Source organism: Pseudochaenichthys georgianus, chromosome 7, assembly GCF_902827115.2.
Source record: "Pseudochaenichthys georgianus chromosome 7, fPseGeo1.2, whole genome shotgun sequence".
In the NCBI taxonomy this organism is placed as follows: domain Eukaryota; kingdom Metazoa; phylum Chordata; class Actinopteri; order Perciformes; family Channichthyidae; genus Pseudochaenichthys; species Pseudochaenichthys georgianus.
Genome location: NC_047509.1, coordinates 13,717,370 through 13,729,220, shown reverse-complemented (window position 1 = coordinate 13,729,220; position 11,851 = coordinate 13,717,370). Strand labels below are relative to the sequence as shown.

Genomic DNA, 11,851 nt, shown 5'->3' with positions numbered 1-11,851 from the left:
ATGGGGAATTCAAATATGAGCTTATTTTTAGGATTTTCGGAGACTTTGCACACGTTTTCACAAACATGTTCACGCTAGGAGTACTTCCATTTGCTTCGTCTTGATCTGTAGATGTGATTTGATGTGTCGTGTGTCTCCCAACTCCTCTCCAAAGTTCAGATACTATATAAAAATACTAAAAGGTAAATAAAATATTAAACAATGACAAAATAACAACCTGAAAGATATGTATTCTATCTACACATTTCGTAATTATCTAAACTCGTGGCCTTATAAAAGTGTTGGCTAAAGTAACGCAGAATATATATATTTTTTAATTGTAAATAATTAGAAACATTATTTATGTGCACAAGTACACACACATAACAAGCTGTACCGAGTTCCTCCGGCTGCAGTTCCGCAGACGGCCGGTGTGTGGCAGCAGAGCGCTGGGAGCAGAGGGAGGTGAGGAGACGAATATGACGGATTACGGATGCGACGGAAATACACCCGAACATATCTGGTACCCCGAACATATCTGGTACCTACACCCATAGACATATAAAGAGTAGACGCCGCATTGGCTGCTGGGGCGCAAGAAATACGGCCGCCATCTTGGACCGGTCATCCTACAGACATTCTACCCATAGACAGCAGAGGTTTCAAGATGCCAGAGCACTGTGCAGCATATTGCTGTGCAAATCGGCGGACGATTGCGAACAGGGGTCGGGGGATTACTTTTCACAAGTAAGATTCAACATTATAATTGGTTGTATTTTGTAAATAGAATATTATTGTACTGTATTGATGTCCGCCAGCGAAATCGTAGCCAGCAAACATTATGTTCATGGCCAACTGAGACTTTATAAATCGCTGCTGTAACAAGTGAATGTCCCCGTTGTGGGATGAATACAGTAAAATCTAATCTAATCTATCTAGGAAGAAGAAGGAAGAAAATAAGCTTGACCTCCTTCTTAAAATGTTTTTGTGTTGACTCTCAAATCTCCCGTTTTTATTTTGAAGGTTTCCCAAAGACAAAGATATGAGAAAGAAGTGGGAAGTTGCTTTGAGGAGGGAAGGGTTCACTGCAAGCGAGTCATCCGTGATTTGCAGTGAGCATTGTAAGCAGGACGAGTTTGACAGGACAGGACAGATTGTCCGACTCAGAGATGGTGTTATTCCCTCCATCTTCAGCTTCCCGGTTCACCTCCAAAGAGTAGGTGTATCATCATACGGTTATTAGCATTCATAAATGTAAATATTCTATTATCAATAAGTGTGTGTGTGTGTGTGTGTGTGTGTGTGTGTGTGTGTGTGTGTGTGTGTGTGTGGTGTGTGTGTGTGTGTGTGTGTGTGTGTGTGTGTGTGTGTGTGTGTGTGTGTGTGTGTGTGTGTGTGTGTGTGTGTGTGTGTGTGTGTGTGTGTGTGTGTGTGTGTGTGTGTGTGTGTGTGTGTGTGTGTGTGTGTGTGTGTGTGTGTGTGTGTGTGTGAGTGAGAGAGATATTCTGCGATATTCTGCTTTTTCATTTTAGCCAGAAAAGGGCAGGACTACGTCTACTTCCAGAAAAGCTGAAGAGAGCCTGTCTGTGGCCCCTCAGGACGACCCAGAAGCTTCAACCTCACACTCACAACCTCAGCCTAATGATGTGAGTATTTCTATTTTCAACATCATATCATAATGGTCCTAGACAAAGTAAAATCTCTCTTGTTTGCTGCCACTCATATTAAACACACTCACAAATAAACACATACACACACAATTGAAGACATGTTGAACATGCATTCCTGGCACACTCACACACGCACACACACACACACACACACACACACACACACACACACACACACACACACGCACATGATGCTGGCAGTGGCTTTGACAGGTGATGACTATAAGAAAGAATGTGGGCCATACTCTAGTTGTGTCAAAGTGATGTGTGTGAAGTGAAACATCACTCAAACCATGTTCATCCCTCTTTCTACTAGGATCATAGCTATGTCTTGCCTGCTTCTCCTACTGCTCTTAAGGCCAGACTCAATGAAGCTTTAGCAAGAGTGGAGAGTGGAGAGTGAGAGAGGAAGAATGCCATGGCTAGAGAAAAGAGGGCAGAGACCACAGTGAGGACTCTTTTGGGGGATTTGAGGGAAAAGAACCTCATTAATGAAGAACTCAAAGAGGCTTGATTTCTACTCAGGTAAGATGAAATTAGCACTTTGAAATTCATGTACATCTTACTCTTACACTCTTTATTAAACTCCTTTGTTATTATATGAAGGGGACTTATTAATTTTTTCTCATACAATTTCAGATCTTCAAATAGACTTGAAGGCAAAGCAGGGCCATGAGTACTCAAAGGACCACAGAGAATGTGCCCTCACACTCCATCTACATGGTCCAAAGGCATACAAATACCTCAGAGAGACTACAACAAAAAGGTAGTCTTAATGTTGTTCAATTTCATTTTTGGAAATTACGGTTGCAAGTACGTTAAATAGCTACTTCTCAATTTTTTTACAGGTGGCTGTGTTCGGTGGATGGCAAGCCTGGCCTGAACAAGATGATGCTGGATATGCTGGAGAGAAGATGCCAGGACGACCAGGCTAAATATGGATGTGTTTCACTCATGTTGGATGACATGGCCATCAGAAAACATGTGCAATATAATCCACATAACCAGTCAATGTCTGCTTTTGTAGACATGGGTGATGGAAACAATGAGACCGATGCTGCTACTGAGGCTCTTGTGTTCATGGTGGTTGGCCTACACGGACATTGGAAGGCTCCCATTGCATATTACCTGACGAAGTCTTTGTCACCTGAAACACAAAGGGTCCTAATCTAAATCTAAAATCTAATCTAATCTATCTAGGAAGGAGAAGGAAGAAAATAAGCTTGACCTCCTTCTTAAAATGTTTTTGTGTTGACTCTCAAATCTCCCGTTTTTATTTTGATGGTTTCCCAAAGACAAAGATATGAGAAAGAGGTTCTCAGTCATGCTTTGGAGGAGCCGCATGCACGGGGCATTCGGGTGTCATGAGCAACTTTGTGTAAATATGGTTTGGGCGGGGTGGTGTCATGTTCTTGTGTTTAACTTGAACATTTACATTTTTTATATAGATGTAGAAGTACATTTTCATTTTTTATGACATAGATATTCATTTTTACTGATATATAACTTCTGTCTATGTATAATGTATTATTGTTTCTTCATTTTTCAACTTATTAAAATAGCTGAGTATAGGCCTACACAATATGCTTCTCTATCATATATAGACCATTAGTGTTTTTTTATGTGTGTGTGTGTGTATATATTATATATCGTGTGTCTTTTGCAAAATACCTATCATACATAACATAGGCTATCAAATACCAGAATATTCTATTGCTGTTAAGCCTACTATGAATATTAAAATACGCCGAATCATGTGTCCGGTATCATGCCTACATATATGACGTTTGCAGAAACCCCCCCCCCCCCGTGAAAATCAGTTTTGTATTCAGCGAGTTATGATTTATAAAATGCGCTGACACTTCATTGCGCCTGCCAGACAGATTACACTGAGTGGAGCGGGTGACCGGTCCAAGATGGCGGCCCCACGGCTCGTCAGCGCCAATAGGCAGCAGCGGTCGATGCGGCGTCTACTCTTTATATGTCTATGCCTACACCGGTTCCAGTGCACCCTTCTTTTCTCCCTCGCTCCCTCGCACTTTGGCTGTGAGTTGCGGTTGCCAGATAAGCCAACATCCCCCATTTTCATCACTTGCAGCGCCCATCGTACAGGGCGAATTAACCGTGTAACCCGGGTGAAAAGGGTGTTACATTTACTTAATTATGAATGTTGTTACATCAAGGCCGAAAATTAGGATGAGCCCCAAAGGTCAAAACATTTGTTTTCCCTCCCAGAGCTGTCAGCGCAGCGCCTCCACAGATCTGGCGCCCTAGCCGAACATCTATAATGCCAGTGCAACGGGCCGGCCCTGGTCTCAGGTTACACTGTAGAAAGTGTAGGTACAACGCTACATTTCCCGCCCCGCCGCAGTCATACAGTAGGCTACGGAGAGCGGCGAGAAACATTTCCTCAGGCATCGAAAAGTGGAACCGAAATTCACATTTCTAATGCGGCTTTCACACCAGCGCTTTTCAGTTTCTAGCTCCGAGCGGGAGCTTTTCTGGTTCAGCTCCAGTTTCCCTTTTCAGCTCCCGCTCTGTGCACACCGCCCACTGGCGCCCCAGAGCTGCCCCTGCTGCGTCATGGCGTCACCGTTTACATCGCTGATTTTCCCCCCAACGGCAGCTCACAACAACAACTGCGTCGGGTCGATGATCGTGTTGCTTTTAATCACACGAAGCCAGAATAAATTGAATAACGACTTCTCCAACCTTATGCTTTGCTCCAGAGTGCCGTGGTTCATTGTTTATTAATGTGTTTCTGCAGCATTTACCGACCGCTGCAGTGCTGCTCTTCCACAGGAGTTTATTCTCCCGTTAGCTCCCGGTTAGCTCACACTGCAGCGGCCGCTCTAAAGTATTCACTGTCCGACTCACACAAGCAGCTGATGCATATCCCCAGTTCCCCTTAGCCTAAGTGAATGTGTGTCAGTCTGAATTGACACTGTTTGGTATCACAACGCTGTTATGAAAGTTTCTCTGGTATAAAACGGGTGATGTTAGCATAGCAACCGAAGCTAAACTGACTACTTGCATCCGATAGCTGCAATAATACAAAACAACACGTCTGCCTCTCTCCACAATGATCGATAACAGCGAACGGATGGTCAAAGTAAGGTACAAATAAACAGAATCACACGAAGCCTGGTTAGTGTTGCCTGACTTTATAAAGTGTGTTTATAGGCACTACTGCTTGTAGGCAGGCATAACAGTCGACCCATGGGAGGTGGGTTTAGTTTCCTGCACGCCTCGACGTAAGAGAGAGTTAGCTTGGAGTCCATATCAGGATCTTTCCCTAACATCCAAAATGGATTACCCACACTAGAGTCTGAGTCACTGTCATCTGAGAGAGCTGAGTCATCATCCGAGAGAGCTGCATCTGAGAGCTGCATCCGAGAGCGCTGCATCCGAGAGCACTGCATTCGAGAGAGCTGCATCCAAGAGAGGAAGGTAGTCGTCTGAGACAGCGGTGCCCTAAGTGAGTGAGGACATACAAAAACAAACGTGTTGAAAAACTCACTCTTGGCTGTGAAAGATTACAGAAATGTAAAGAAAAGGATCATCATTGTACACATCATATGAAGTCAAGTATTGTACTGTACTGTTTTCACACAATGCTTAAAAGAGGTGAAATATGTTAGTTGCTGTTTTTCCAAAAGTTGTGAGATATACTTAAATGTCTTATTTTCTCCTGACTAAGTGACCTCCACCCACAATTATTTTACTTTCAATGTCACAAAAGACCAAAAGAAACCTTAACATATTTACAAATGAGAAGCTAAAATCAGATTTCTGGATTTTGAATATTATACTTAAAAAAGCATCTGTTTAAAATAGCTTGCTATTAATTCAATCATGTGCCCTGTGTAGTGACAGTTAAAAGGATCGGTAAATGAAATCCCTAATTCAGAGAGCGTTTTCAGCCTCTGATCACTTTGCTGGGAGAAATGCACTTGAACGCATCAAAGCTTTGTGATTGGCTGGCGTGACCCCATGTGTCGGGGCGTGGCTGGTGGGCAGTGGGCACTATTTCGCTGACGTTGTCCGTGTCAACAGGAGTGACAGTCCGCACACACACAAGACCGCAATTATGGCTGAAGCAAAAAAGCCCAACATATATAATTTTCACTCTGAGTGGGAGGATGATTATTTTTGTATCTATTCCAATTCAAAGTCCATCCGTCTCATCTGCAATGCGAGCATGGCTTTATCGAAGAAATTGAAAATGTTATATGGTAAAAGTACAACAGTCTTAGCATCAAAATGTACTTAAACTACAAAAGGCAGAAGCGTTCATTATGCAGAATGAAAAAATATACAATAATGTACATTATATAATTGAATCATAGTTAGCGAATAATTAACGTGTAAGCCTCACTTTCAGTAAAGAAGTGGCTTATTTCAGTTGATTAATGGGTTGCTTAATTAACATTAGTCAAATAAAGCAAAAGCGTAGTACTTACAGGAACAGCGATTGAGTAAATGTAGATACCACTGAAAACAACAATATGGACTGCAGAAATGTGCATTTGTTCCTTATTTGTGAATTACAACATTGTTTTTTTCCTCACTCCTGTAAAATAAATCTCTAGATTGCTGGTGAAATTTCTAGCGTTTTAATCGAATAATATAATGAACCCAGTCACAAACAACAATGACATTGCTGGTAAAATACTGATAATTGCTGATAATCATTACTCAAACTAAAATTAAAACCCTTTTTCCGAGTTCTCCATTTTAAAAGAGTGTAGGCCTTCTCACCCTACTGAGAATGTATCAACAATAACGCATTTTAGTTGTGCAATAATCACCTGGGAAGATGTATTGACGTATATATCACACCCACCTCCTTCCGCTGTGTGGGGCCCCAAGCAGTCTGCCTGATCTGGTCACACCGGTATTAATGTGTTGTGTTTTTATCACTTCTTCATTCGTATAATGTTTAATGCTTTGTCAAGCACTTTGTGACTATGGATCATTGGATCATAGAGGCTACAGTGGACAGCTTTTCAAAAGGTGTTTACTTGTATATGCATGGGTTTTGATGGCACGGTTGCACCATCAGCCACTACATAGCACCCTATTGCATCATGCCATACACTGCTACTCAGTGGAAAGTCAGTGTAAGTGCATGATACATTTCTCTAAACCAAGATGGACGACAGAAAGTCAGATGGACCCAGAGCCAATAGAATATAGAATATAAATAGAATTTCTATCTATATGGCGCTGGATGGACCGAATCACTCGTCGATATCTTGCCAATCCTTTTATGGAAAGTGCCCCCTGCATGTATAACAATGTTAGTGATATCAAGTAACAGCTAAGAAATCATATAATTCATAAATTGTCAAAGTATTGATTTTATGTTTGCAGGAAATTCTGATTAATCACCTGGCCACTAAAGTGGACGTCATGCATCACTGGCTATATTTCAACTACAATTCATACTGTTACTGCTACTGTTGTTCTTGAAAATACTTCATTTGCAATATCTTTTTGGGCCATAAATCAATATACTTATGTTATTATAATGTAATTTTAAGTTTGCACATCTTTATTTTTACCTAAACCAGCCTAAAGCAGTTCCCTGTATGCCAACTAAGTGCTCTAGACTTTGCAATAGGATATCATGGTCGATAGTATCAAATGCAGCACTGAGATCGAGCAAAACAAGAATAGAGGCTATTAGTATTACCATAGCATCTTATCGTGTCAGTCACGTTCTTGCGAAACACATGTCTTTCAAAGATGGCGAAATTGTGAAAGAAGCATTCCTGGAGGCTGCCGACGCGCTTTTGGGGACAGTAAAAATAACAGTAACATTTCAACAGGTTTTTGATATAATAAAAACTCAAGTTTGATACCGTTATTAATCAGCTGTAAGTTTTAGTTTGTTTGAACTTATTCATTATAATTATTGTACAAAATGGTATAAGAATGCAAACATTAAGATCTGTTCTGTTTAAATTGATTATAGTCTATTATCAATTCAGGTTAAGAAACTAGTGTTGCTTGCATCCTATTTTAAAGGCATTTATTTGTATACTCTACTAAAATGCAACAACATTTTTTCCAAATGTACATGTCTTTAATTCAAACTTTAACGCATACTGTCCACCTGACCTGAGTGGACATATAAACGTTTTTTTCTAAATTTGTAAACTAGATAAAAAGAAGAAGTTAAAATCTTGTTTTTATGGCCGTGATGCAGCCAGTCAGGATGCTCTCTACATATAAAATGTGCACTACTACCACCTACAGCACTGTTTTGGAAAATCACTTTAGTAATTTCACAACTGTAGGTTGTTCCCACTCTCAAACTACAAACTTTCAACAGCCGTTAAGAAGGTTGTACCAGAAACCAAAGTAATGAAGGAAAGCATTGTAGGTGTAAATCTGTGTATCACTTCATTTAAATTCCTCAAAATCCATTATTAACTGGAGATAGCTGCTTGTCATGCATTCATCTTGAAAATAAGGGACCATTGTTGTATTGTCAATGCTGGTCACATAAATGTTCAAATAATACAAAAATAAATCTAGAATTGTCTGAAGAAAACTGTCACATGTAACAATCACGATTTTCATAATCAATTTATAATAAATGTCAATCAGTCAAACAGCAGCCGTTGGAGCACGATGACTAAACAAAAATAACAAGATCAGAATATCATTTGTCGTATCATTGATCATTTTTAGTTATTCAACGTCTCGGAAGAAGACGAAAACTAAATGAACCACATGAATGAGCTGCTGTTTCATTACAAATATACACATATCATATACAAAGCAATACAGTTATCCCACTTCTGTAGAAAGGACAGATGGCCGATGAGAACAATAACTTCCATACTAGGTTGAGTATTACTCAACCTTATGTGCAATAATATTGTATGTGAGGCTAAAACTGGAGATTTGTAAAGCCTCACGTATAATAATCATCGATTATATGGTTCTACTATAAGGGTACATATATTTTGATTGTCTCACAGAGAAGACATATGCCAGTCAGTCATTGATCCCCAAAAAGACACAGCCTGTCCAGTTCTGTTCAAACTTTAGTGCGGAACTGAAGTGTTGCATCCTTCATCTTTTTCTTGTAGTCTTCATCAAATTGTTCACTCTGGGCCACAGTGAAATGGTTCTTCCAGTCACCAACTTTCCCTGCAGAACCACGGAGAATAAATCAGGTGTTTTAGCTCAAAGTGGAGATGTGATTCGTTTTTTCTCATTACATACTTGTCGGTATTTATTCATCAATTCACCTTTTCTCATGAAAGGAGAAATCTTGAAATCCATAACTGGGTTCGTAGAATAGTTTGCCATGTCGTCCTTTTTCATATTGTCAAACTGCACCCCCACTGTAACCTTCATCTTGTCCTCTGCAGAAGGAGACAAACCAAGAAAGCTGCAGAGTTTGTCTATTTCCCGTCCAGTATCCTGTAAACACAGTGGTCAGTTCACCGTCTCATTGTTATGCTAGAGAAGAAAGGTAGCCTGAATAGCAACACCTAATAACAACTACATTACCTCAATCATGTCTTCATAGAACATGTAATGGATTTTTGGATAACTCTCTTTCTTTTTCCACCAGTCGTTCACATGGTCGTACCACGATCCAAACACCACTGATCCCACAGAAGGGCACATACAAATATGTCAGTATCTTTCAGTAGAAATATTTGCATTTGATCCAAGCCTATTATTATTATTATTATTATTATTATTATTGTATTTCATACATACTCTTTCCCTCCATGAATCTCTGGAAGAAGTTGCTCCAATCTCCAGGCTCTGGCTGAGCTAGGTTCATGCGGTCAAAGTGAAAATAAGACACCATGTTGTCTTTGGCATTGCGGGCAACGTAGACCATCTGAAGAATCATGAAAAACATAAAGATCATAAGACCGATAATATATGAGGCATAATATACTTTCAGATGTCTGTTGTTGTTTGTTGTTGTTCTACTGCTTCTCTTTGTTGCAAAAAAAAATAAACACAAACTACTGACCCTGCAGTTTTGTTCCCAAAAGGATTTAGGCACAAACTGGACCGGAAAGTGAGTTTTGATGAGTCGAGGAGATGTGGGGAGGTTGTCCGCCTGATCTTTTCCTGTATGAAGAAAGATGAAGTGAACCCAGCCCTGATGCTGTAACTTCTGTTAAGTAATGAATGGTTACTCGATTGCTACAGTGAGGTACATTCTGTGTCTTGTGACACTAATACAAAGCATTTGAACCTTGCACATACAATGATAACGTTTAAAAAGTCAACAAAGGAGTTCAAGAACATACAAAATATAACTTTTCTTCTGAATCTCTTAGAGCTGGTCTATAAAGCATTGGCTTTTTATAATCTTCATGTGTGGCGTCAGCCAATAGTCAGTGAAGGGATGTTTGCAAGCTGCAATTTCACCACCAAATGCCACTAAATACAATGCAACTTTAAATTAGAGTTTTTCATGTTCGTTAATAATGGTAAGTATATTTGATCGTCTGTTGAACCTGAAACATGAAGCGGGAAGAAGATCTCCAAGAAAGGCACCCTGTCATAGATTGGGACGGATGTCTGGCGCTCTTGCTGACCAAAATACAGCAGGTCCAGAATGTAGGAGGCCCAGGTGGTTCCTGACATACACACAGAGAGACAGAGTAAACTAAACAATCTCCACTCATTACCTTTATACACACACATGTTATGGGGCCTTTCATCTGGCTGTTCAAGCACTGACCTGCTTTGGGGTATGTTGCAATAAGTATATCATCGGGCCTGGCCTGAAAGTTTTGGATGTTCTCCCAGTTGTCTGTGAAAAAGTTGACCATTGGAACTCCATGGAAATCAAACAGTTCTGGTCGAGGGGGTGCCTCGATGTGTAAAAAAGAAAGAAAAATAATCAAAACATACAGTTCATTTGGTAATTTTTATTATAATAGTAATTAAACAGTAGAGAAAAAAATAGAGAAACGTAAAATTACGAAAGTGTGCTGACAGATTCTGATATAAATGCTGCTGGTTACTCTGCTGCATATCTGACCTTTTTTTCCTTCTACTTATTTTTTTCCTTCTTACTTTGCTTCCTCTCTCTTCTCGTTACATAACTTTCTCGGTTGTTATTGGAGCCTTTGTCCCGGATATGAAATCGGCTTGCAGCCCTTTCACCCAGTTTTTCACAATCACTTTTGATCATTTTTTCAGTCTTAACATTTCCTATATTATAAGTGGCATTTTCTCAATTGCTTGGACTTTAAAACATTACTACTAAAAGGTAGTTACTCACGCAAAATATGTGATGCTTTAAAACCTAGTTTTTGAAAAGAAAAACCCCACCAGTGCTGTTGAACACAGAAAGTCGTGTTAAAAAGTGAATGAATGCATGAAACCTTTGCATGCATTTGTCATTCTTCCCATCATTACATGTCAAACAAGAAAATGAATATTTAAATGTAAACCACAACATAGCTCTTAGAAAAATGACTTTAGATGAATTTGAAGAAATACCTTGTACTGATATAATGACATGGTGAATGCTGCTGGTTACTCCGCTCTATATCTGAAACTTTTCTCTTCTCCTGCTGAAGCCTTTCCCTTTTTGCATTCCTGTCTCTGCTCACACCATACAGCATTACATTGGAGGCAGAGTCCCAGATACATGATCTTCTAGCCCCTCCCCTTTCCCCTATATAAAAGTCAACCTTTTAAATCCTTTAAGGATTGTACTTCCACGCCCTGATTCAGGGGTGTGTTTAAACACTCAAACACAAATGCAAGGTTTCCCATTCAAAGCACAACAAACACTGTCGATGTTGGAAATATAAATACATTACCAGGGGGCTCAAATAGTTTAACATTCCCCCTGTCTTGCCCCTAAATAAGTTCCCACCTATACACTGAAAAAAAGGCTGTTGGATTCACATGATTTTAATATGGACTCATTACCAACTCATGATCTGCGTAAGATCCACTATACCTGGTGCCTCAGTGGCCTTTTGAAGTGTTATTGTTGTTGACAAATAGCCACTACATAAAGTAAAACACCTCTCTTATTGAAGCGGACACTTTTATTGTTTTTTTTGTTTTTTGATTTTTTGCACTGCATGGACGTTTGGACTGGAATCACCACCACGCTCAAACGGTGATGATCATGCTGATTAAAGGACAAAGGAACATGGACGCCAGCGCATCAGCGTTTGATCTGGAGA

At 40.0% G+C, this 11,851-nt stretch overlaps 2 protein-coding genes across 4 annotated transcripts; one reads left to right on the top strand and one right to left on the bottom strand.

The window, feature by feature from the left end:
- The first annotated feature begins 468 nt into the window (after positions 1 to 468).
- LOC139434093 (THAP domain-containing protein 6-like) lies at positions 469 to 3,406 on the top strand. Of its 2 annotated transcripts, XM_071203607.1 has the most exons (6): positions 479 to 726; positions 1,003 to 1,195; positions 1,512 to 1,625; positions 1,966 to 2,174; positions 2,289 to 2,415; positions 2,498 to 3,406. In XM_071203607.1, exons 1-4 carry the CDS (start codon positions 647 to 649, stop codon positions 2,050 to 2,052), a joined length of 474 nt encoding a protein of 157 aa, XP_071059708.1. In that variant the 5' UTR covers positions 479 to 646; the 3' UTR covers positions 2,053 to 2,174; positions 2,289 to 2,415; positions 2,498 to 3,406. The 2 variants fall into 2 exon arrangements, with proteins under 2 accessions (XP_071059709.1, XP_071059708.1); XM_071203608.1 differs by lacking the exon at positions 1,966 to 2,174 and having other exon boundaries at positions 469 to 726.
- A 4,823-nt stretch (positions 3,407 to 8,229) lies between these two features.
- LOC117449800 (cytosolic sulfotransferase 3-like) lies at positions 8,230 to 11,288 on the bottom strand. 2 transcript variants are annotated; one of them, XM_034087688.2, is made up of 9 exons: positions 11,151 to 11,249; positions 10,930 to 10,984; positions 10,384 to 10,516; positions 10,157 to 10,279; positions 9,664 to 9,764; positions 9,399 to 9,525; positions 9,183 to 9,280; positions 8,918 to 9,092; positions 8,230 to 8,816 (listed from the first exon to the last, which is right to left on the bottom strand). In XM_034087688.2, the coding sequence occupies exons 3-9, from the start codon at positions 10,472 to 10,474 to the stop codon at positions 8,704 to 8,706; spliced, it is 828 nt and encodes a 275-aa protein (XP_033943579.1). In that variant the 5' UTR covers positions 10,475 to 10,516; positions 10,930 to 10,984; positions 11,151 to 11,249; the 3' UTR covers positions 8,230 to 8,703. The 2 variants fall into 2 exon arrangements, with proteins under 2 accessions (XP_033943579.1, XP_033943578.1); XM_034087687.2 differs by lacking the exon at positions 10,930 to 10,984 and having other exon boundaries at positions 11,151 to 11,288.
- Between the last annotated feature and the right edge of the window lie 563 nt (positions 11,289 to 11,851).